The sequence below is a fragment of the Borostomias antarcticus genome, assembly GCF_949987555.1.
Source record: "Borostomias antarcticus genome assembly, chromosome: 9".
Taxonomy (NCBI): domain Eukaryota; kingdom Metazoa; phylum Chordata; class Actinopteri; order Stomiiformes; family Stomiidae; genus Borostomias; species Borostomias antarcticus.
The window spans coordinates 27,901,443-27,927,653 of NC_140242.1; the positions used below are offsets into that span (position 1 = coordinate 27,901,443).

At 46.7% G+C, this 26,211-nt stretch overlaps 2 protein-coding genes and 1 pseudogene across 3 annotated transcripts; all 3 read left to right on the plus strand.

The window, feature by feature from the left end:
* Nucleotides 1–1,024: 1,024 nt before the first annotated feature.
* cmklr2 (chemerin chemokine-like receptor 2) lies at nt 1,025–3,122 on the plus strand (the record flags this gene model as incomplete). The annotated part of the gene is made up of 3 exons (XM_084442975.1): nt 1,025–1,081; nt 1,800–1,869; nt 1,997–3,122. The coding sequence occupies exon 3, from the start codon at nt 2,007–2,009 to the stop codon at nt 3,120–3,122; it is 1,116 nt and encodes a 371-aa protein (XP_084299101.1). The 5' UTR covers nt 1,025–1,081; nt 1,800–1,869; nt 1,997–2,006.
* Nucleotides 3,123–6,187: 3,065 nt separating this feature from the next.
* LOC311312968 (NADH-ubiquinone oxidoreductase 75 kDa subunit, mitochondrial-like) lies at nt 6,188–11,225 on the plus strand (annotated as a pseudogene). Its single transcript has 14 exons — nt 6,188–6,272; nt 7,068–7,162; nt 7,444–7,551; nt 7,740–7,816; nt 8,029–8,110; nt 8,441–8,571; nt 9,001–9,170; nt 9,332–9,362; nt 9,420–9,618; nt 9,755–9,930; nt 10,021–10,155; nt 10,365–10,437; nt 10,530–10,603; nt 11,214–11,225. The product of its transcript is annotated as an NADH-ubiquinone oxidoreductase 75 kDa subunit, mitochondrial-like (transcript).
* Nucleotides 11,226–11,816: 591 nt separating this feature from the next.
* ino80da (INO80 complex subunit Da) lies at nt 11,817–24,063 on the plus strand. The gene is made up of 10 exons (XM_084443390.1): nt 11,817–11,951; nt 13,386–13,632; nt 13,751–14,589; nt 15,287–15,392; nt 15,507–15,731; nt 16,601–16,710; nt 17,908–18,041; nt 19,308–19,534; nt 19,679–19,836; nt 20,268–24,063. Exons 2-10 carry the CDS (start codon nt 13,415–13,417, stop codon nt 21,314–21,316), a joined length of 3,066 nt encoding a protein of 1,021 aa, XP_084299516.1. The 5' UTR covers nt 11,817–11,951; nt 13,386–13,414; the 3' UTR covers nt 21,317–24,063.
* The last annotated feature ends 2,148 nt before the right edge of the window (nt 24,064–26,211 follow it).

A 26,211-nucleotide genomic window follows, 5' to 3' on the forward strand; every position in this document is an offset into this window, starting at 1 on the left:
TGCTTTCATTACCATCTTTCCAATTTGATGCAAGCCTCCAACAACCCCATCTCTGTATGGCCTATCGCCTATAGTGATTTGTCTTTCCAGTAAGACCCTATGCCAGAGCATCCTCGACCTCTCAACTGTGCCTGGCACGACTGGGCAAAGCTTTGAGGTTCACACACGCACAGAGAGAGAGAGAGAGAGAGAGAGAGAGAGAAAGAGAGAGAGAGAGAGAGAGAGGGGGCAATTCTGGCACGACTGGGCAAAGCTTTGAGGTTCACACACGCACATAGAGAGAGAGAGAGAGAGAGAGAGAAAGAAAGAGAGAGAGAGAGAGAGAGAGAGAGAGAGAGAGAGAGAGAGAGAGAGGCAATTCTGGCACGACTGGGCAAAGCTTTGAGGTTCACAAGCGCAGAGAGAGAGAGAGAGAGAGAGAGAGAGAGGAGGGGGGCAATTCTGGCACGACTGGGCAAAGCTTTGAGGTTCACACACGCACAGAGAGAGAGAGAGAGAGAGAGAGAGAGAGAGAGAGAGGGGGGCAATTCTTATAAAGCTATAAATTCTAGATAAAGCTTTGAGGTTCACACACGCACACAGAGAGAGAGAGAGAGATAGAGAGAGAGGGAGAGAGAGAGAGAGAGAGAGAGACAGAGAGAGAGAGAGAGAGAGAGAGAGGGAGAGAGAGAGAGAGACAATTCTGAACATTCCTTCAATAAATGCATTTTCCAGGGACACTGACGCGTCAGTATAGGCACGCCCATAGAGGCGGAGAACAGGACCCTATTTATACAGGATTTAACGGCGAGGCGATTTACGGGATGAGAATGCTAAACCTGCAAGGATGATGGTGAAGCCTATACTTCCATATTTAAAGATGTGAACATGTCATTGACATAGCCGAACCTATCGATTTTAGCCTAACCAAGCGATTTAAAGTTTGAAACTGGGATGAAAATTGACTACGTTGGTGAATTTCAGAAGAACTTTTTCCTTCTGCACATCCGAGTTTATGGATTTAATCTAAAAAGGATTGGCTAAACAAGACTGAAGCGATTGAAACGAATGTATGCTCAACATGCCGACAGATTAGGTACAGGTAGGCTACACATTCCTAACTTGAATGTTCATTTTAGAATAAGAAAATACAAATAAAAGTAGGCTATAAATTCCATTTAGGCTGCCTACATACAGTAGCCTACATGCCTTCATAGGTAGAAACATAGGCTACAGCAGCCTACATAGTAGGCTATAGCTTTATAGGTAGAAATCATCTCAAAAGACTGCATGTTAAAGTTAGGCTATAATAACATTATTGATGAATAGGCTATTGTATAGATTTAATATTCATACAGGGTTTCTCTATTATGTCACATAAAGAAATATATTAATAGCATGAGGAAACGTGCGTGTTGCCTAATTTCTACAGAGCACGTCAAAGGGGTGTTAATGTGTGCGAAGATTGCCTAACATTGGCAACAGTTGTTAAGGCGGCCTTGATTCTAACTGTGGAAAAGTATGTAGGCTATACCCTCATAGACTTCCGTATTTGTAAGTCTAAGTCATAACTATGTAGTCGGGTAGAGTCATATGAGTTTTATCTGGCATGAGTTTCCAGCAGGGAATTGCAGGAAGCACTAAGAGATGTGTAGGCTACCCCTTGGTGTGTGTGTGTGTGTGTGTGTGTGTGTGTGTGTGTGTGTGTGTGTGTGTGTGTGTGTGTGCGCGCACGCGTGTGTGTGTCTGTGTGTGTGTAGTTGTGTTTTTAATGTGATCTCACCATTTCCCCATCCAGTACTGATGGCACTTTCTTCCAGGGTTAAGGTCACCCAGATACAAGTTAACATCTATGAACTGAAGAGTGTTTGGGGAACAGCCGAAGAGCAGGTGAGACCATGGTGACAACTGTTATGTTGTTCCATAAGCTTTAATATGGGGTCTGTGAGATATGATTGATCTAAAATGAAGGTCTCAGTGTGTAATACATTCTATCATAACACTTGTCTTTTCTTAGACATCCAGCCATGAATCAAACAGATACAACCGAGGACTATGGAAATTACAGCTATGAAGACTACATGGAATATGGAGACTTTGAAGAAATAAAAGGCGACTATACTCAGAGGGAAACCACGCACATCATATCAGTGGTCATATACAGTGTGTCATTTGTGCTCGGTCTCCTTGGAAATGGTATTGTTATCTGGGTGACGGCATTTAAAACTAAACGGTCGGTGAACAGCATATGGTTGCTTAGCTTGGCAATAGCAGACTTTGTGTTTGTGCTTTTTTTGCCCTTCTCCATAGACTACGTGCTTCGGGACTTCCACTGGTCGTTTGGCCTGGCCATGTGTAAATTAAATTCATTTGTGTCTGTGATGAACATGTATGCCAGCGTGCTCTTCCTCACGATACTCAGCGTAGACAGGTACGTCTCGCTGGTCCACTTTACATGGTGCCAGCGCTGGCGCACAGTGCGGCGAGCCTCGATGGTGTGTGGGGGTTTGTGGGCCATATCGGCCACCCTGAGCCTCCCCACCCTGATATTCCGTGACACCATGCCGGTACGCAACAGGGTGGTGTGTTTCAACAACTACCACGTCCGGGATGGACACACAATGGCTATGCGCCACATCACAATGGTGGTTATCCGCACCACGGTGGGATTCTTCCTTCCCCTCTGCGCCATCAGTGTGACGGGCATCCTCCTGGCGGTCAAAGTTCACAAATCTTCTATACGCCTGTCTAGCTTCTCCAAAACCGTGTCTGCAGTCATCCTGGCCTTCTTCTTGTGCTGGGCGCCCTTCCATAGCTTCAGTTTGATGGAGCTGACAATACATTCGTCCGTTTACCTGCACAATGTGCTGAAAACTGGCTTTCCTCTCGCCACTAGCTTGGCCTTTTTCAACAGCTGTCTCAACCCCCTCCTCTACGTGCTCGTGGGCAAAAAGGTTCGCCGCCTCCTGCGTCGCTCGTGCTTAGACATTACTAAGAGGTCACTGCGCGAGCTGAGCCAATCCATCTCCGGGACCGAGTCCGTGTCTGTAGCGGAGACGACGGTGGGCCCCCCCGCTGAGGAGCGTCTGGCTGTTGCACAAGGGAATCCTCCAGAAGAATGTACCGAGTTATCAATCCTATGATTGGTGCATGTTTAGGACTAACATGACTGAGTCTGTCTGTAGCAGAGGAATGGTTGCTGTTTGTTACCCGCCCAGAGAACTTACAGTTGCTCCTAGGAGAGATCTTTCTTGCTATATTGAGAGCCAGTTAGGCCTATATCATCCAAACTAGTATATTCTAGGCAGCTGCGGAAAGAACGCGCATTTTCTTCCAGTGTAAACAGGATTTTCCTGGTCTGCAGCCGAGCAATGATTGATGTTTGTTACCCGCCCAGAGAACTAACAGTTGCTCCTAGGAGAGCTGTGTCTTACTGTATTGAGAGCCATTAGGCCTATATACGGCCCAAACAAGCCTATAGGCAGCTGCTGAATGAACTGCGCAATTTCTTCGAGTGTAAACAGGATTTTTCCTGGTTGCTTCATTGGAATACTTCCAGGCGGACATTGCTCTGGGTGCCAACTTTAGTCGCCTATAATTCCCTCAAAGAAAAACCTCAAGTAGCCTGCAACGGGAATTTATAGCAACTCACCGATTAAGACACTGCTCCAAAACAAGCAGATGTAGACTAGCCCTAGATTTACTGCCAATTAGATATTTCTGTACCCTCATACATTTTGTGTGAAACACGTTTAACCATGTAGAAATGTGTTTGTTTTTCATTTTCTCTTTGTGTAGCCTAGACAATGCAGTAAGCTTTATGTATCTGGTTCACAATATTGTTAAGAACAAAGTGTTAATCCCAGTTTACTCAGCATTTTCTAGTAGTTTTCACATACTTATATTTCTTTTTCATAGTAGGCCTATATGCATATTAATATATTTGAATATAATGAATGTTTATTAAATTGCTCAACATGTAATTTCTGTTCAGATTATAGGCTATTTCTTCTGTTAATGGTTACGTGCTCAAGGGCATAGGTGATTTTACCCTCTGAGAGTAGGGGGGGCAACATTTTGACATCATTTTGAAAAAAAACAGTTCTGCCATCCCATCCCATCTATTTACAAAGAATGCCAGTTGTTAACAGTATGCTAATGAGAAATCTGTATGACAATTCAATATGTACAACGCATCAAACTTCATCCAGACACCACAAGCATGTCAATATGACTTTATGACCGAGCACTAGGCCATACCCAACATCACAACATCAAACTGCAACTGCCTGCTGGTGCTAGCTTCCTCGCCGATGGTGATGTTGCTAGTGTGCTAGTGCTAGTGTGCTAGTGCTAGTGTGCTAGTGCTAGTGTGCTAGTGCTAGTGTGCTAGTGCTAGTGTGCTAGTGCTAGTGTTAGTGCTAGTGCTAGTGTGCTAGCTCCGATAGCCTCTGGAGCACTTCTGCATTTGATTGCACCTGCTGCGCTGTCATTTCGAGTGGTAGCTTCTTCAATTAGCATTGCCAGTTTTATTTTATTTTTTATGAAGAAGTGGTCAATTGTTTTTATAGCTCTTTTCGCCATTGTGAGCAGGTTGGCTAGTTGTAGCTTGTTGAGCACTGAGCAGTTCAGTCAGATCTCTTTTTTTTGCGGTAACAGATCAAACCGTAAATAGTTGATGTCAACGGACGAGTTGTGCCATTGGTGGATTATGATTTTTTTTTTTTAAGTAGCCTAGTTTAAGTAATAAATACACTTTTAAAATGAATGATGGCCTAACACAAACTGGTACAAACCACAATTATGTATTTAATAATTGTGTTAGTTAGTGTTTTATTTTATTTTATTTGTTTTATTATTATTTTTGGGGATTAAAAAAAAAATTTGAGCAGAGTTGGGCTGGCCAATCAGGGGGGGCACTTGCCCCCCCTGCCCCCCCCTATACAATCGCCCATGCTCAAGGGCCTCAAGGAAGCAATCTGTCCTCCTGACGTCTGCTGTTGTTTGGAGTGGGAATGCATTTTGTTTCCTGAGTTCCAAAACAGATGAGTCCACATCTGGGAAATCGTCAGCGTGGAACACTGCCAATGAATTTATCACCACATTTGTATGCCAACATATTGCATAGATAGGCTACATACATAGCCTACATACATACATACATACATACATACATACATACATACATACATACATACATACATACATACATACATACATACATACATACATACATACATACATAGACTCAATGTTTTGAATAGAGAGCTACATTTCATTTCATGCATATTATTTCATGCAGGCAGTGTTGAATAAGACAGATTGGGGCTTTTGAATAGTGAAGTCATTTAATTACGTTTTTTTGTTCACCAATTGACTGGTAGCCTATACCAATAATAGAATGCTAATAATTTCGACAGCACTAATGCATAGGCTTAATTCCCTCATTCATAAAAACGTAGCCTATACTATTGGAGTTATCCAAGTATGCCCATCGTGACGCAGTTGAATGGATAGTGCGCAGTCACTCAAGTTACCGCTATCTGGAGTAGTAATAGCAGCTGCAAGGTAAGGTAACAAATTAACAGCAATAGCTGTTTGGAATTAGAATAAAACTAGATATATTTGTTGGTTTGAATCAGTCCGTTCTCTGTAGGCTCGTCATGTTGGCTGACTGGCTGAAGTTAGATAATGTTATCTAGCTTGCTATTGTCAGCGTTAGGTGATAACGGCAACATACTGCTACTACAGAGCTGAATGACTTTAAAATAATTTTATTATAAAATCGTGCAAGCTAGCTTTATTATTAAGTAGGCTAATTGAAGGCAAATACGTAAGTAGCCTAGCCTAGATAACCACTCTCCACCTGTACTGTGCCAGTTAGCTAAAATGATGCGTAATGTGACCTAATATTAACTTTGGGGTGTTTTCTCTGCATGTTCCCACTGAGCAAAGACACGTCTAAAAGACGTCTTTTAGATGTATTTATCGTCTTTTTCGGACGTCCAAAGACATCCAATTAGGAGCCAGAATGAATGTTTTTTTTTTAGACGTTCAGATATTGAACCCGTTCTGCACGTCCACAGACGTCTTAGAGGGGTCCAAGCCAGACGTGTGAATATTGAGGGGTCCAGCAGACGAACACACGGGGTTCAGGACCGACGGACGTTATTAAGACATGATCTGAACGTCTCCCTGACGTTGTGTGTTTGCTGGGTTGCGTTTGCCTGCGGTGAGACGCGCTCTCTCCAGAGCGGCGTTTACCAAGGGGGGCGCTGCTGCAACCAACAATGGTATGAAATGTCTTCATTTGGTTACTGTACTTGAATGTTGTCATGTTCTAGCCATGTCTGCAGTGACTCAATAATTAGACTGTGTTCTTGACCTTGTTCCACTCCGATTTGGTGCCAGACTGTTGAGTCCCCCAATTCAACGTATCGATAGGCTGGGTGGGCAAATTCTAGTTGTGATTTTTAATTCATATACATCTCTAGATTATGTTTTAACATGATATACCTTGCTGACTGGCAGCTTATTACTCTTAGAGTAGGCTATGGACTGGCGTTTAAAACCGGGACTGCCTCCCTGGAAACCGTTATTTCAACAGACTAGATATAGGCTACTGTCTGATATACTGCCTGTCTACTAAATTTGCACATCTCTCAGTCAAAAATAGTTTTATGTGTTAGTGTGATTGTGTTAATGTAGCCTAGCCTATATGAACAGTTGCATTCAAATTGTGTCCAGTCTTTCAGCACAATATTAGGATGAGACACCATGATAATACCACATTATCCAAGCCGTTTTCCTCCAGGGGCAGCCAAGAGCAGTGGGCAGTCATCCCCCAGGGACCAAGTCCAAGTGCTCAGTCCATGTCTTTGTCAGGGACCGGACCAAAGAGCATGTTCTTCTGCATGTTTTTCATATTAGTTAGGAAGGAGGAAATCCTTGCAAATACGGGGAGAACACAGAAAGACCCAGAGACCTTCTTGCTGTGAGGCGACAGTACTAGTAGGTACTGCGCCACCAGAAGCTTTTATCCAAAGTGACTTATAATAATTGCATCCATGTTTCACCTGTGTTTACAGTTCACTCAGTAGCCACAGCAGCGGCCAGTAATCTGGTGGAGGTGTTTGTTGATGGGATGCCTGTCATGGTGGAGTCTGGAACCACAGTGCTGCAGGTAACAGGGACTCATCATTCATACTGCATTCCACTGATAGCATGTCATAGTGCATACTGCTGTGATAGCATAGTTATGAACCTTGATTCCTGCAGCCGTTCGGCTGTATAACGCTGCCTGACTCATGCACGCATCTATCTATCTATCTATCTATCTATCTATCTATCTATCTATCTATCTATCTATCTATCTATCTATCTATCTATCTATCTATCTATCTATCTATCTGTTGACAGTTGGTTGCATTTACACTATGTTTTTGATCATGAATCTTTTCTCAGGCGTGTGAGAAGGTCGGAGTTCAGATCCCTTATTTCTGCTACCATGAGCGTCTGTCGGTAGCAGGGAACTGTCGGATGTGTCTGGTGGAGATTGAGAAAGCAGCAAAGGTAAGTGTGTACTTGGGTCTTGAGTGTGTACTTGGGTCTGGAGTGTGTACTTAGGTCTTGAGTGTGTACTTGGGTCTTGAGGCTCTCTTGAAGTAGCCTACAGTATCATGCATGTACATGTGCTCCTGTTTCTACTACATGCATTTACCTTAGAATATTTAATCATGAATGAAGCGTATTTCCTCCAGCCAGTGGCAGCATGTGCCATGCCAGTCATGAAGGGCTGGAACATATTAACAAACTCAGTCAAAACAAGAAAGGCCAGGTAAGCCTAGCAGTTTCTTTCATCCTATAATGATAATTGTTCACTGGTAGCATGTTACATTAATGGTCAACCTATAGTATTATTGTCGCAGAATAGTATTGTCATCATGCCTCATTGTAATGTAGAATTGTTGGATGGATTGATTTATTACACTAGAAACATACTGCACATATTCATTAAAACTGTTCATACATACCTTTGTTTTCTGATAGAGAGGGAGTGATGGAGTTACTGTTGGCTAATCCCCCGTTAGATTGCCCAATTTGTGACCAGGGGGGAGAGTGTGACCTCCAGGTAACAGTGTGAATACTTTCTGTTTGATGTCTGTGATTTTTTTTTTTTAAAGCTGTGAGTGACGCGAGTGCGAGACTGATGATGACGGTTCGAGTTGGTGTCCATTCATTTCATTCCCTTTGTTTTGCCATTGTTTTCTAAAATAATTTATAAAAAAATTTCTAAAAGAATTTATTTTAAAAATGTTTTTTAAAAAACACTGTTTTTTTGTTATTTTAATAAATTTTAAACAGTGTTTTTAAAAAAATAAATTATTTTAGAAATTCTTTGAGAAAATTTTACTACCTGGATAAATTAATCTTCATTGACATTTTGCCATTGTGTTTTCAGGACCAGTCCATGATGTTTGGCAGTGACCGCAGCCGCTTCACAGAGGGCAAACGAGCTGTGGAGAACAAGAACATCGGCTCCCTCATCAGGACCATCATGACCCGCTGTATCCAGTGTACTCGCTGTGTGCGGTGAGTCAGGCTTGTGTCCATAGATCCAGATAGCAGAAGCATATTTCTAAGAAGTGCCGGTGTGCGCTAGCCGGGTTTTGCCAGACCCAATTCGAAAAAATGCGAAGGGTCTGGAAATCCTGCGTTTATTTTTGAATTCCAAGGGGCGTTATCAACGGTCTGATCAAAATGCCTCTGGAAGCAATTGGATAGACCTATAACCAATCAGAGCAACGAAACGTGTGTTAGTCATCATATCATCGTATCAAATGATACAGTCGTTTTATCCCCCCCCCCCCTCCATATTAGATAAACGGTTGTGATTGGCTATCTGAACGGGGGCGTGGCCAGACTGATCTGCGGCGAGAAACAGGATGTGAGCTCACGTGGTCAGGATGGCGAAGCCAGGCTAGGTGTCCGCTCGGGTTGTTTATGAATTCCTTTTTTCAGCTTCTCCAGCGAGATCGCAGGTTTGGAGGACCTAGGAACCACAGGCAGGAGCAACGACCTGCAGATCGGCACCTACGTGGAGAAGATGTTCATGTCATGATTGACATATGCCCCGTGGGGGCGTTGACCTCCAAGCCCTACGCCTTCACCTCCCGGCCCTGGGAAACCAGGTTTGCTCTGCGTCTTGTTGTTGTGGCTGTTTGGATAGCAATTCAATAATATTTCAATAATAATAACACATTTGAGCCAAATAATATGTTCTCTCTTAAGATTATACACCCGTCTTCTCTGACTCTGGTTGTCAACGGCGCCTCTCTGCCCCTCCTCACAGGAAGACCGAGTCTATCGACGTGTTGGATGCGGTGGGCAGCAACAGCAACGGGCTTCCGCACTGAAGAATTTTGATACTACGTTGGCAGACGTTTGCACTACAGGTTCCCTCTTTGTTTACATGTTGCCACAGGGTGGCCAGTCAGGTGGCTGCACTGGATCTTGGGTACAAGGCAGGCGTGAAGGCCATCCGGAAAAATCCACCTAAAGTCCTGTTCCTCCTTGGGGCAGATGCTGGCTGTATCACCCGCCAAGAACTGCCAAAGGACAGCCTGATCATTTATCAGGGTCAGAAAAGCCACACTGTTACAATAGAGACGTTTCTCTATTGTTACTTCTCTCACAAAGGACATTGTAAACCAGCCGGGGCAGTAATGGGATGTGTATGGGAGTTTATAATTACATGTTCTACAACTCTGCACAGGTCACCATGGAGATGTTGGGGCAACAATGGCTGACATGATACTTCCTGGTGCGGCGTACACAGAGAAATGTGGCACCTATGTGAACACAGAGGGCCATGTCCAGCAGACCAGGGTGGCTGTGACAGCCCTGGGCATGGCCAGAGAGGACTGGAAGATCGTTAGAGCCATATCTGAGGTGACCCTACAATTTCTCCGAATCAAACGGAGTGCCGTGTTTTCATACAGTTGCATTATGGGTGAACGTTTGAGCGTTTGTCCTCCTCAGCTTGCCGGATTGACGCTGCCCTATGACACCATCGATGAGGTTCGCGAGCGGCTGGCGGACGTCTCCCCCACCCTGGTGCGATATGATGACGTGGAGGCGGCCAACTACTTTAAGCAGGCACACGAACTGTCGAAGGTAAGTCGTAACTTTGCATTCACATGAATTAAATCGACTTGAAGGTCAACATAAACGCCACCAGTTTATCCAGAAACCTAGGACAGTTAGAGCACTAGGTAACTAAACTCTGTTGTTGTGTGCGCGGCTTTGCATCCTTTTGGTAGATTGGATCTAGACACAACAGTAGGCCACAACAATTACAGTAGGTGCTGTTTTGTTTCTGTCAGGCTGTGGACCAGAGGGTCCTTGCAGAACCTATGATTCCTCCACAGCTCACAGTGAGAGATTTCTACATGACAGGTAGGACTGGGCTATTTTAACACTGTATTATTATTTTTACCTCTGTATGAGAGTGTAGAGTTACAACTCTTTTTCTCCCCTTTTATCCTCAGATCCTATAAGCAGAGCCTCCCAGACAATGGCCAAGTGTGTGAAGGCTGTGAATGAAGGAGCACAAGCTGTGGATGTCAATTTGCTAAACCTGTTATCTGGTTCAATAGATGTCTTCTCAATGTCATACACTGAAACAGCGCACACATAGAAACTGTATTTATTTGGTTTCTTGTTTCTTCAATTCTCACACAACCAACTAACCTTGCACATCAAAACATAATTATTTGCAGCACAGTCATTGTAGTAGATGACTATTCAACTCTTGCACATCTAAATAACTTGCACTAAAACTATGCAGTACAGAGTAAAGGTGATGGATGCTAAACCTCACCTATCATAGCAGCTGAATTATAATACTCATATGTGACCAAATGTACTCTTTAACCTTTCAGTTTATTGCTTAAAGTATTTTTACTTAATGTATTTTTATTGTATTGTATTTTTATTATGTATTCTTAATGTATATATTGTACCACTGTGAATTGTGTGAGTATAAGATATGTACATAAAATATATTCTCTAGTAAACATTGGTGATGTCCCATCTCTTAAACTTAATTATGCCTGTTACATTATAAATCTCAGAGGTCAGTGCAATTATACGTGAGAATCAGCTTTTCTAAATTAAACAATTAGACAATTGATAGAGTTTCCCTAGTCCATTAACATCGTTTCCCCGAACAGGCCCGGGGTTGAACTACTGAATAAGAAATAATTTGTTTATATTTGCAGAGTAGGCTACATGATGGATATAACAGCACATAATTACTCATGATAATGGGTTTGAGATATTTAGTGTATATTCTAAGTGAAAATTGTCTGCTAGATGGATGTCATCATGGAATTTAAATCCCTTTTATCCTGTTTGATTGCTCCGTCATCCTGAGCAGCAGTAGCAGGCAGTGTAGAAAAGTCATTCATAAGGAATGACATGAAATATCAACCATGGCCAGTTGGAGATGGACATCTAGCACTTGCAAGGTTGATATAATTTGGGTTATACTCATATTTCTTTGTCTGTACTGAACTGCAACACGTCTACACTTCAGACAGCACTACCCTGCCCCTTAGGAAGACTTTCTGTTGCGTTTCTTCACTGCTCTTGCTATTACTAAGTGTAATTTCCAACATGGTAGGAGGTGGTTGTTGTTCAGCAGCCTGTTGTCATGTCCCCGCAGAGCCTGTAGTGGTGCTGTGAGGAGTGTGCTGTGGACCCAACTCAAACCCCCAGCAGCTCCAACTGCTAATATTTGCCTTGGATAATCTATATTTACATGCATCAGTATATGAAGTCATACTGTATTCGAATAATATCAATGTTAGGATCCTAAAATATCGAATATCGATGCACAAATAGCCAGGCTGATTCTGATAGAGGTTTCGGCTGGAGTGAATACCTCATACAGCCTCTACCAACTGAAGGTAAGACGAGCCGTTCACAGCCTCGGCCTCGATTTTGGAAGAGCCCGGTTGAGGAGCTCGACCACTCGGTCGACTGTTCTACGCGAGGCCCGCTGCTTCCGCGGCCTTTACACTGTTTTGAGCGTTTTTGTTAAAAATGTGTTTTGTATTGGTGATAAAACACATAAACTAGATTATTCGGATTATTAAACTAGTGTTGTATAGCCGTCACGATACTTTGAATCATTACTTCTCACGCAAATGTGTGTATTTCCTCGATTAAAATATGATCGGATGTAATGAGCGCAACATTATATTTGAAGGCCCGTTCCTATCGACAGGCCTCTCCGGCCCCTTTGTTTGTTTGAAACTATATTGGCAAGAAATCATGCTTTGTTCTTCTAAAACCCCACTATAACGCTTAGGACAGTGTATAATGTTCCAGCAGTACATTTAAATACATCACAAGTTGCCCGTAGGATTGATTAGAGATATTAACGTGTATTTTGCTGATGTTTCCGTTTCCTGGGTGTTTTTAGCGTAGCTAGCTTAGCTAGCATCCTAGTCACGTCTTAACTGGATAAGGATACCTAGATACTGTCTCTATATTTGAAATAACCGAACATTAGCTAGTTAAATACTCACTTTGGCAAGTAGATAGTCTAGCTAGCTGATCAAGAAGCACAAACTAAGCCCATGTTAGCTAGCTAGCCACGTCTTGTGCTAACTAGCTAGCTAGCATCAGGTGAAGCTACCTGGATGTAACTTACAGAAACAGAGCTGCACATAGCTTCTTAGCTAAGTATATGTTGAGTTGGGTGCACACAATACTATACAATACTAATATGCGTTGTGTTTTCACTAGCTAGAACAACAGACACTTGTACACTGCACATGGATTTGCTTTTTTGTGTGTAAACCACAGTCATGTTATCTACCATGCCAGTGTTGTAACAGGTCACTAGTTTTTAAACTTCCCAGGTGATGTGTTGATGGGTCAGGTGTTTCACCCTCACCTGTCTGCTTCATGCTCTGTTATCTATCAGGTGTTTCACCCTCACCTGTCTGCTTCATGCTCTGTTATCTATCTAAACCAATTCAATTATGCAGAGCAACAGTCAGACATGACATGGTGAAGAGCTGGACACAAATATTTATATATTATAAGATTTACAGACTTTCTCACGCAAGACGGTGCTGTTTTTATTGTATTATCTGTCCGAATTGTGAATGGGACCTAGTAGTTAGTGATTTTATCAGCCAAACTAGATAGCCTACAGTTTGGCTTAAGTGAAATCATTTATTACTCTGCCAAACTAGCTACAGTGTGGATGCTTTAGTGAAAGAGAGGTTTACTAGTTGGCCCAGTTTGTAGGCGCAGAGTAGGGGGGTGGACCTGTGGTTAGTGATGATGATGTAAGACTCACGGTTTTCCCCCATTTTTTCCCCCATCAGCTGATGTTCTCAAGGACAAGAGTCACGTGATGTATGAGGGCAAACACATACACTTCTCGGAGGTGGACAATAAGCCATTGTGCTCATACAGCCCTAAGCTGTGCAAGCAGCGCAGACTAAACGGCTATGCCTTCTGTATCCGTCATGTCCTGGAGGATAAGACTGCCCCCTTCAAGCAATGTGAATATGTGGCCAAGTACAACAGCCAACGGTGCACCAACCCCATCCCGAAATCCGAGGACCGCAGGTGAGTTTTGTCACGACGAGTTATCACTCTGTCGTTTCCTTGTGGTTGGCAAGCACGTCTTTCACAGTTGCGTTGCGTCCAAAAACATGTTTATGATGTGTTACTTTGTTCTTCACAGATACTGTAACAGCCACCTGCAGGTTCTCGGGTTTATTCCCAAGAAGGAGCGGAAGAAGAAGCACGACGCGTTGGAGGAAATGCGCTCGCGGAACCACCTGGAGTCCGTGGCCCTCAACATCACCGTGCCCTCGCTGGCTCTGAAGGCCCCCAACGGTCTGGACGAGCTGCCGCCCTCGCCTCCCTGCACCCGCCTGTTGCCCCTGTCCGACGGGGAGCTCCTGGACCCTTTTGCCTTCTACGAGGACGACACGGACGGGGAGGACGGTCCGCCTCGGAAGGGCTCTTCTGTCCGGAAGAAGCTACAAAGTCGGCTGGTGCTCAGCCAGAAACTACAGCTCCATCACGACGCAGATCTCCTTCAGCCCCCGCCAGAGCACTTTAGCCCCTCCCCTGCCCCCCGGGCGCACCCCTCCTCCCCCCTCCAGCCTCATCTCCCCCGCCCGCAGTCAGGACTCCACCAGCCCCCCCAGCACTCCGCCATGCCCCCGTTCGTCCTCCCGGGACAGCCGCACGGCCTATTATGCAATCCGACACCACCTCAGCCGCCCGCCTTTCTGCCTGCGGGGGCGGCACCTCCCAACAGCGCGGCGCCCAGCCCGGCTCAGCCCCCCGCCCCCGGGGGCCCCGGCCCCGCCCTCAGCAGGAAGACCCCGCTCACTGCCACGCCCTTGCCGCCCGGCGGCTGGGACGCCGCGCCCTCCCCAGCCCAGCGGCGTGCGGTGACCATGCGGCCCGCCTCCTTCTCGCCGCCCGCCGCATGCCTGGCCCGGCTGCAGCATCTGGTGCAGCTCTGCGGTCAGAGACATCAGGAGCACGGAGACCTCTTCCCTCACCTAGGTGTCTCATCTGCCCACACACACACACACACACACACACACACACACTACAGTCAGCTATCCCATGCGTCATCCACCGGACCTGTACTTATTTGTGTAACCTGTGCATCATGTCGGGCTGTGTTAGATGAGGTGAATATAGATTCAAGATTCATTTTTTGTCACTTGTATTGTACGGTGTACAGTCACAGTGAAATGTTGCTTCTGGCTCCAAGATTATGCTTGATACAGATAAACTCTCAAACTCTATTCCAAGTTACAAATTGACAAATTGACAAATTACCCAAATTAACACTAATAACACAATAACACAAGTTTACAAATTAAAACTAACTACACAAATACCCTTTCTATACAGTATAAGAAGGGTTATGTACGTGCTATAGGCAGGGGTGAAAACTAACTTTTTGGCTCACGGTGTCACACCTGCCAAGGGGACTGTAGATGAAAAAATCTACCGGCCAAGTTTTTTTCTTTTTTTCAGATAGCCTTCCCAAATCTAGTCGCCAATTGGAAATTGTACCTGCATTTGGCCGGTGGCAGGTGTTAATTTTCAGCCCTGGCTATAGGATATGAATAGATAATAATGAATGCCCGGGGGGGGGGGGGGGAGGGGAGTTATGTACATACCATAGCTATAATAAATAATCCCGGGGGTATTTGAGTTGGAGCAGCTGTACTGACGGACTCTCTCGCAGGGCTGGACTGGTCCGAGGACAGCGGCGAGGACGAGGAGGACGCGGCGGAGAGAGTCCCAGCGTCCCCGTCCTCCTGGAGACTACAGTGGGGACGCCAGCAGGACGGGTCAGTCCACGCCCCCACCACCACCGGCGGCCGCCGTAGCGGCGCACAACGTTTATTTTGGACAAAGTCGCTTGAAAACAATTCTTTTTTTTCTTCTTCTCCCCGTGTAAACAGATGGGAGGAGGAGGGCGGCTGCTCGCGGCGGAGGCGCCTGACGCGGCTGTGCTCCTACCTGCAGGAGAAGTACAAGCACATGTGCAGGCAGGAGAGAGAGAGCATGCGTCAGAAGAGATACCGCTATGCCTTCCGCAGAGCCCTGCTGCACGCCGCCAGCAAGGACCCGGACTGCGCCGGACAGCTGATCCAGGAGCTGCACAACGTGTCCCGGACGTCCTCCAGGTAAATAATAAACAACAACAACAAAGCTCGGTTCAAACCAATCAACTTTCTCACTTCCCAGTCAGAAGTCGATCGCTTTCTAGTCGTTGAACTGCAGTCAGGACAAGGTTTCAAGTAGGGATGTTAATAGTTAATCGACTATCGATTAATCGCCGATAAGAATGAACTTGAGTAAGATTTGGTTACTCGATTAATTGCTTGTTAATGGAACAGAACGTTATCAACGGGAGTGGTGTGAAATGTAATGATTTAAGGTCTGACTGCACATGAGGGCGCCACGCCATGTAGTGAAGGCTAATTGGGATGCCGGGAAATTTCAACGACACAGCGGAAGAAAGACATGAAGCGAGCAAAGCGCAGTCCGGCGCGGGACGTTCTTATCAATTAATCGACTATCGTTTGTTAAGGTTAACAGTTATCGATTAATGAAATTCCTTGAAATTTGCAACCCTGGTTTCAAGGTAGTTTTATTTGTCACGCGCACAGAGTTGCAGGGTAAAACATGCAGGGAAATGAATCGAGTCGACAGGCCGCAAGAAGAGATCATCAACAACAACAACAACAGTTCCTCAAACTGCAGATAGTTCATGACTTAACGCTGCACTATGAGCGTAGCCCGGCTAATCAGCACCAGTTCTTCCAAGGCCAGGAGGTACCAGTGATGGCTATTTGGGAGCCGAGAGAGTGTTTGTATGCGGCTGTGTGTTCAGTGCGGCTGTGTGTTCAGTGCGGCTGTGTGTTCAGTGCGGCTGTGTGTTCAGTGAGGCTGTGTGTTCAGTGCGGCTGTGTGTTCAGTGCGGCTGTGTGTTCAGTGCGGCTGTGTGTTCAGTGCTGCTGTGTGTTCAGCGCTGCTCTGTCTCTTGCCTCAGCGCGGGTTCATTGGGGCAGCAAGACACCGAGACGGGAATCTGCACCGGCAGCACCAAGGGCCAGGCCTGCAGCAGCCCGGCCCTGCCCTTCACCCGACACTGCTTCCAGCGTATCCTTTCACCCCCGCCCACTAGGCCCAACCACGGGACTGCCCCGTGGGAGGGTGGGGCATTTCAACTAGTCCTGGAAGAAATAGTCCTTTTTAATGGTAGTTATGATGTATGATTATTGGGTGTTGTCTGTTAGTTAGGATGGATGGTTTAATGTGGGGGGGTGTCCTGTTAGTTAGGATGGATGGTTTAATGTGGGGGGGTGTCCTGTCCTCTGATAGGATGGATGGTTTAATGTGGGGGGTGTCCTGTCCTCTGATAGGATGGATGGTTTAATGTGGGGGGGTGTCCTGTTAGTTAGGATGGATGGTTTAATGTGGGGGGGTGTCCTGTCCTCTGATAGGATGGATGGTTTAATGTGGGGGGGTCCTGTCCTCTGATAGGATGGAGTGTTTAATGTGGGGGGGTGTCCTGTCCTCTGATAGGATGGATGGTTTAATGTGGGGGGGGTGTCCTGTCCTCTGATAGGATGGATGGTTGAATGTGGGGGGGGTCCTGTCCTCTGATAGGATGGATGGTTTAATGTGGGGGGGTGTCCTGTCCTCTGATAGGATGGATGGTTTAATGTGGGGGATGTCCTGTCCTCTGATAGGATGGATGGTTTAATGTGGGGGGGTGTCCTGTCCTCTGATAGGATGGATGGTTTAATGTGGGGGGGTGTCCTGTCCTCTGATAGGATGGATGGTTTAATGTGGGGGGTGTCCTGTCCTCTGATAGGATGGATGGTTTAATGTGGGGGGTGTCCTGTCCTCTGATAGGATGGATGGTTTAATGTGGGGGATGTCCTGTCCTCTGATAGGATGGATGGTTTAATGTGGGGGGTGTCCTGTCCTCTGATAGGATGGATGGTTTAATGTGGGGGGGTGTCCTGTCCTCTGATAGGATGGATGGTTTAATGTGGGGGGTGTCCTGTCCTCTGATAGGATGGATGGTTTAATGTGGGGGGTGTCCTGTCCTCTGATAGGATGGATGGTTTAATGTGGGGGTGTCCTGTTAGTTAGGATGGATGGTTTAATGTGGGGGTGTCCTCTGTTAGATAGGATGGATGGCTTAATGTGGGGGGGTGTCCTGTCCTCTGATAGGATGGATGGTTTAATGTGGGGGGGTGTCCTGTCCTCTGATAGGATGGATGGTTTAATGTGGGGGCGTGTCCTCTGTCGTCTCATTCGGGGGGTTTCCTTCACCGTCCCTCGTAGACATCCTGTTGAATCGCTCCCAGCAGCTGTTCTCCAGTTGCACAGCCAAATTCGCCGATGGACAACAGTGCTCCATCCCCGTGTTCGACATCACGCACCAGACGCCGCTCTGCGAGGAGCACGCCAAAAAGATGGTGAGTCGTCCGCGGTGTGGCGGTCAGGTCCGCGGCCGCGCTTCGCTACAGGTGCTTATCCTCCCACTCACTCGCTAATTGCTAATTGTTCTGGTTGGTTTATTTGTCTCCAACTGTTAAGTGAGCAACGCTTAATAAAAAGACGGTCATGATGACATGCTCGTTGAACTTTTCGGCACTGCGAGTCGGAGAAAAATTTAATGATAAACATCTGTATCTCAGATTCTGATTTTTGTCACGTATATCGTACAGTGTACTATGTACAGTGAAATGTTACTGCTGGCTCCATGATGTACTCGATTAAGTAATTACAAAGTACACAAAAAGAATACAAATAAAGGCATGAATGTATTATGTACATGCTAAAAATATAAATTTCCCCGGGGGGGTATATGCTATATACACATTAAATACACTAGATATAGTGCCACTACCTGTATAGACACTAGATGGTGTCATTCAGTTGCTGGATGGCCTCGAAAGAAACTCTTCCTGAGTCTCTCCGTGCTGCTCGCCATGTGGGTGTGGTTCCCTTTCACTGACCACAGCAGAGAGAACAGGTCAGGGCTGAGTTTCCCAGAGGCATCGAAGCGCTACGTTCATCGTAGCGCTATGATGAACGCCATAGCTTACGATGAACGTAGCGCTACGATGCCTCTGGGAAACTCAGCCCAGTCCTCCTCGGGCGCGTCTCGTTCTGGTAACTCAGTCCTCCTCGGGCGTGTCTCGTTCTGGTAACTGTCCTCCTCAGACGCGTCTCGTTCTGGTAACTCAGTCTTCCTCGGGCGTGTCTCGTTCTGGTAACTCAGTCCTCCTCGGGCGTGTCTCCTTCTGGTAACTCAGTCCTCCTCGGGCGTGTCTCTGCCTGGTAACTCAGTCTTCCTCGGGCGTGTCTCGTTCTGGTAACTCAGTCCTCCTCGGGCGTGTCTCGTTCTGGTAACTGTCCTCCTCAGACGCGTCTCGTTCTGGTAACTCAGTCCTCCTCGGGCGTGTCTCCTTCTGGTAACTCAGTCCTCCTCGGGCGTGTCTCTGCCTGGTAACTCAGTCCTCCTCGGGCGTGTCTCGTTCTGGTAACTCAGTCCTCCTCGGGCGTGTCTCCTTCTGGTAACTCAGTCCTCCTCGGGCGTGTTTCTGCCTGGTAACTCAGTCCTCCTCGGGCGTGTCTCGTTCTGGTAACTCAGTCCTCTTCGGGCGCGTCTCGTTCTGGTAACTCAGTCCTCCTCGGGTGTGTCTCTGCCTGGTAACTCAGTGTCTCGTCTCTCTCAGGACAACTTCCTGCGCGGAGACGGTAACCGCCGAGTGCAGCACCAGCAGCAGCAGCAGCAGCGCAAGCCGCGCAAGAAGACCAAACCTCCAGCGCTCACCAAGAAACACAAGAAGAAGAGGAGGAGAGGACCGCGGCGCCCCCAGAAACCCATCCCCCCCGCACTGCCCCAGGGCAACCTGGGAATGCCTTCCTCCAGCCTGGCCATGCCCGCGCAGGCCAGCATCAGGTCAGTCCCCGGCCAGAGAGCCCCCTAGGGCCAGACAGGTGTAACTGCACGCAGGCGTGTGGATCGTGGTGTTTATGTAGAGCGCACGCCCGGCCCCTAGAGAACCGAACCGTCCTCCTGACGTTGTGTCTCGATCGGTCGCAGGAGTCCGTCGACCCCGGAGCTGAGCACGGACGAGCTTCCCGACGACATCACCAACGACATGGCCGACATTCCAAACGACCTGGAGCTGAACCAGGAGGACTTCTCTGACGTGCTACCACGACTCCCCGACGACCTGCAGGACTTCGACTTGTTCGAAGGTACCCCCCCCCCCCCCACCGACCCCTGTGATTCGCTCTGTCCAAGGTTCCCCCCAGGGAACGGTGTCTCTGTCAAGACTAGTCAGTCACATCTATTGACATTACACTCTGCCTCACACACACACACACACACACACTTTTTTTTCCACACCAATTCTTGTTGTGATTTAATTATTATTTTTTGCCATATTTTGAATCAAATTTCTATGATTTTTGCTTTTTCGGGTGAGGTTTTCAAATAAGCCCTATCGGGTTTCTTACCTCACCTGCACACATCTCAATTTATATCAAATTGTTGTTGTTATTTTATATGAATATTTGTGCAAAATAAACTATAAACACACGCTGAGCTGAGAAAGGCTGGTTAGCCGGTGCCCGTCTGCTCTGTGGAAATACGAGACCTGTTGTTGTGTGTGTGTCTCTCTTAACAGGCAAGAACGGGGAGCTGCTCCCCACCACCGAGGAGGCCGAGGAGCTTGTGCGTGCGCTGCAGGCCATGGGCTCCTACCCAGACTCCCTGGTGTGCCTGACCTCCATGGGGGACCTGGCGCCGGCCGACGGCGTGGACCACCGGGCCATGGCGGTGTTCCCCGGGGCCGTGGTCCAGGCCGGGGGGATGGGCGACCTGCTCAACGGCCGCCTCCCCGCTGAGAGCTTCCCCAGCCTGGAGCTGGAAGACAACCTGCTGCAGTCCGCCGCCGCCGGTCACTTCCCCCCGTCGCCGGCGCCGCAGCCCCCCCCCGCCCAGCCGGCCGCCGTGGCTCCGCCCCCGCCGCCGCCCGCCCCCGGCATCCTGCTCATCCAGGGCCACCTGTCGGAGCGGACGTTCCCCCGGACGCACCCGCCGCCCCACGTCCTGGCCAAGCCGGAGGGGAACGCCGCCGCCTCCCCCCAGGGCAGCCAGTACGGCAGCGAGCACGCGCCGTCCCCGTACAGCGACCACATGTCCTCCCCGCACGCCGGCGCCTTCCAGACGGACTCCCCCCTCCTGCTTGAGGTGCCCCTGAGCGGTCTCCCCGGGCCGCCGCGCTCCTCGGCCTGGGGCAACCTCCCGCTCCCCCTCGCCGACCCGGCGCAGTTCGGCAACCTGGTGGGACCGGAGGGCCACCTCATCTCCACCTCGCTGTCCACGCCCCCTTCCACCACCCACTCCGTGACCCTGCAGCCCATGGCCGCCCTCTCAGCGATGCCCCAGAGCGGTCTGACGGGCTTGACTGCACCGCCCGGCGCCCCGGCGCCATCGCTCTCCCCTAGCTCCTCCCCCTCGCCGCGTGACCACCTGACCTCCGCCCAGGCCAAGCAGCAGCTGCCCCAGTTCAGCGCCGCCTTCGGCCACCAGCTGGCCTCCCACAGTGGCATCCCCAAGGACGTGCAGCCCAGCCACAGCTCCACGGCGCCCCCTACAGGCTTCTCCATCGCCGGCGCCACCGCCGCTGCAAGTGCCAACAGTGCCACGCCGCCCTTCCAGCAGAGCAACTGAGGCGAGGCGGCGGCGGTGACGAGCGACCGCCGGTCTGTCAGTGGACTCTTCAACAAGCCCGTCGGCTCCGAAACGATAGTCCTGGTTTTTACCGTCAGCTGTATCTGTGATGAAGCGTGCAATGTTGTCGAGGTGCACTAATTCAATCAGATTTTGCACAACCTCCGATTTCCCCCCCCCCTTGCCGTTGTCGGGTGATTTGGTTGAATTCAGAACCAGTTGGAGTATGATGGTTGTTTCTCAGCGAGTCCACTGGTTTGACGAGTCCACTGGTCTAACCGGTCGACTGTCTTGTGGCTGCCTGTTGCCATGGGGAGGTGTTGGACAGAGCTGGGCTGGGTGCGGGGGACAGATGGACATCGACGGAAGGACCTTAAGACGGAGAAATTAGTCCTATCATACTGACAGAAACAGTGCTAGAGAATTCAATGCCTCAATCAGTGGTCTGTTTTCTTTCTTTTTTTTCTGTTTCCTTTTTTGTATTGCCAGTCTAGTCCTGTCTGACAGCCATTAACTGTGTCCTGCCTCGCTCACCTGGAAGATGCATTTCTCTCATCTGTTTTCTCACACTGCTCCATTCAGCTAGGAAAGAGATTCTAGGTAGATACATCGTGACGTGTCAGTGACCCATTCGGAAGCTAAAGAGATCTCTGTAAGATCGTATCATGAAGTTAAAAGTCTCACCCTCCGGGATTTCCCAGATATGGAAGTCGCCAAACAACTTTTAAACTGCAGTTTTTATATTGTGTATATATTTGTTCTTTTATTGGGTTACTCCGAAAATTTAAACGGAACTCTTGACCTCATCATTGGAACTCCACATGGGTGGCCTATTAGAAACTTGAACGTAAATCTGGATACTGAAAGCAATAAACCCATTGGCATACTCTTGTCACAGTATTGTAATGTATTGTATTGGTCTCCACTAGATGTATCTTAACTATGTAATCCAAACTGATGTGGAACAGAAATATGCTTGGGCCTGTATAACTCTGTGGCATAAACATTATTTGAAATAAGGCTGAACTGTTTTCTGATTAACTAGACTGTCTATAGCAGACCACTGACGGGTCAGAACATCTTCTCTTGGGTCATTCTGAGTAGTGTTACACAGTTATGGGAGAACGCTTCGATGTAACCAGGATGGTCAAACCTAGGGGCTCTAGTGTCCACTACTCAACGGTGCTCTCTGGTCTCGGTGTATAATTATGGCCTTTATAGGGACGTGCATGCATGTGGTCCCTTTTGAGAGAGGAACTCCCCTTACTTCAGGAATTCAGTGGGGGGAGGAGCCTATCATATCACAACCAACCTACCCAGTAAATGACCAAGAGAAAGTAGTGTTTCACTAGCGCTGTATGTGGATGTGGTGAATTGGTATGTGGTCATATGTGTGTCGCCCTCTGTCAGCTGTCCGTCTGTGTGGTCGTGTGACACCCCAGTGGAAACGGGAGCCGTGAGCATGTCTTGAGGTGTAGCGCCGTCTAAAGCTCGACTATCAGGTGAATTTCAAGGTCAGTGGTGCATGGTAACTTGGGTCCCGAAGTTAACAAGGTTAATTGTGTGGCTACGTAATGAGGAATCAGTTCCATCTACCTGACAACTCCTCCCTATCTGCTTTTAGCAACTCCTCTAAACGGTACAACCATGAGATTTGGTGGAATTTGATAGAAACAGACAGATTGTCAGACGTTGATTATTAGGTATGTTTATAAACTAGCAATCGCTACATTGGGTTTTATTGGTGAGTTGATGAGTGGCCATGGATTGAAAATGAAGTAAAAACAAAAAAGGAAAAAAAAGGTGTAATTTGCAGAGTGCGATCCATCACAAGGACTGATGGCTCCAGCGTTTTGTGGACCACCTGTCTTGTTTTAATGGCTATCAAAATTCTTGGAATTTCTCTTTAATGTGGAATGATCAATGTTTGTGCACACTTTGTCATTACGTTTTGGCAAAATGTCTTATGTAGGACTATAGATTTTGATAGCTATTAAACTTCAGCAAGCCATCGCTTCTGAAAGACAGATTGCATGTGACAAGCTTTGAGTTGAGTGCAAAATTCCAACATTTGCCCTTGATTGTGACTACCGGCTTGATTCTTGGTGGCGTTAGGTTCAGCTAGATACATTTCACACTTTTCTTTTTTAACTTAGAAGATTGGCAGTACCCAAAATCAGTTAGGATTTCATCGTAGGTCTGCGCGGAGATCAGCTCGGCTCCCAGTCGTTCCCATCTCTGGCTTTCCTTTTCATCCAGAGACCAACAGCTTTCAAAAACGCTACTGGAACAACAGGCCCCGCTTTCTACTGTGAGAAGGCCCAGTTCTTTTTCATCACAGTTCCAAAGAGATGAAATATATTGAAGCAGATATAACCAGAGCAGACAGTTTGAGTTTGGATTATTTGGCTCCACCACAGCGTTGTTGTCCTAGATGTGCAGCCCCTAGGAATGAGGTGGGCTGGAATGTTTCTTGAGCAAGCAAGGCAATACTGCTGAGTTCACAAAGCATGAAATTAAGTCACTGCACAGGTAACCCTCCCACCAACTATTAAGAACAAAATTACCAGGGCTCTGTAGGCACTTGTAACTGCTTGAATTCAGAGATGGCTGACAAATTCCTATACTCATTGAATGTACTGTATTACTGTTTTTAAAGATGATAGGATGAGCTAATAATATTCTAGTCACCTTTTGTTATTGGTCCTTGTTTAATTTGTCTAAGGTATTTTTTTGTATACAAAGGTTTACATTTTTATGTATATTTTTCTTGTGTACAAATTATGTAATATGTGTATAAACACTGTATGTAATATCTGTATATAGTGTGACAAAATTTGATCTTTTGTTTTTGGATGTATAAATAAAACTTGCTGTGAGGTATTCACTGACATTGCTTGTTAATGTTTTGTCCATTGTGTCCTTGGCTGGAGAGAGCATAACTACTCATCTAATGGCTTGTGGTTTTGGTCAGTTATTGAGTTCATATTCACAGTCTGTTTAAGTTTTCATGTGTATGTTCAGAAGAGCGTTCCTGGTTTCTATGTGTGAGGACAGCTGTTGGTGAGACTTCCACACTACCTTGAAAGTGCCTTTGTGTCCCACCCTAAACCTAGTTAACCCGTTCCTCCATTCATTGGTCCCACAAGATATCCCCTAGACACCCTTGGGTGGCAGATCTCTGATCAGAATTGCTTGTATTACATACCTGTGAAAGGTCATGAAGATTGTAGATAAAAAATAATTTGGTCTGAAAAAACCCCCCTGCCATACATACCCTTTATCTTTTTTTTGGGGTGGAAATAATTAACATTTTCACTGCTCGGGCTATGAATGGACTAGACACCCTGGGTGGCAGATCTCTGATCAGAATTGCTTGTACTACATGCCTGTGAAGGTTCATGAAGATTGTAGATAAAAAATAATTTGGTCTGAAAAAAAAACGCCATACATACCCCTTATCTTTTTTTCGGGTGGAAATAATTACAATTTTCACTGCTCAGCCTAGGCATGGACTAGACACCCCTAGGTGGCAGATCTCTGATCAGACACCCCTAGCTGGCAGATCTCTAATCAGAATTGCTTGTACTACATGCCTGTGAAGGTTCATGAAGATTGTAGATAAAAAAATAATTTGGTCTGGAAAAAAAAACGCCATACATACCCCTTATCTTTTTTTCGGGTGGATATAATGAACATTTTCACTGCTCGGGCTATGAATGGATTAGACACCCCTAGGTGGCAGATCTCTGATCTGAATTGCTTGTACTACATGCCTGTGAAGGTTCATGAAGATTGTAGATAAAAAATAATTTGGTCTGAAAAAAAAAACGCCATACATACCCCTTATCTTTTTTTCGTGTGGAAATAATTACAATTTTCACTGCTCGTCCTAGGAATGGACTACACACCCCTGGGTGGCAGATCTCTGATCAGAATTGCTTGTACTACATGCCTGTGAAGGTTCATGGAGATTGTAGATAAAAAAAAAAAAATTGGTTTGAATAAAAAAACGCCATACATACCCCTTATCTTTTTTTCGGGTGGATATAATTAACATTTTCACTGCTCAGCCTAGGCATGGACTAGACACCCTAGCTGGCAGATCTCTGATCAGAATTGCTTGTACTACATGCCTGTGAAGGATCATGAAGATTGTAGATAAAAAATAATTTGGTCTGAAACAAAAAAAACGCCATACATACCTTATCTTTTTTTCGTGTGGAAGTAATTACAATTTTCACTGCTCAGCCTAGGAGTGGACTAGACACCCTAGCTGGCAGATCTCTGATCTGAATTGCTTGTACTACATACCTGTTAAAGCTCATGAAGATTGTGGCTAAAAGGAAATTTGGTCTGAAAAAAACCCACCATACATACCCCTTATTGTTTTTGTCGAAGAGTAGGCTATTCGACCTTTCGATCTCAAAGTGATGGCTTATTTATGTAAATTCCCTGCCACGGCTTATATAACCTTTATTACCAACTCCGTTCTCACACCGGGTTTTATTGTTATCCGTGGCTCATGAATCTAATATGTTACTGCTTTAAACTACCATCACGAGTCAAACATTCATAGCCTCTCTTAAAATGCATCTCCCAATTCTCTCTCCCAAATGTGTGTGTGCTCCAATGCACTCTGTCAGAGCGGTGCCACTTGATTTAGACCTCTGTTCGTGCTCACAGTTCAAAGGTCAACTCCTCAGTGTCAACTCACACACACGCATTCCTCTTCAACCTCCCTCTCCGGAGGAAAGGCCCAGGTTAGACCCTCTTTAGTCGACCTGGGCGGACGGGCCTAATCGCCCTGCTGTAAGACCTTTAAGCTAAATCTCTATCATCAATTCAATGACTCAAGCAAGATATATCAATACACTCCAAACAAATAAAGGCGA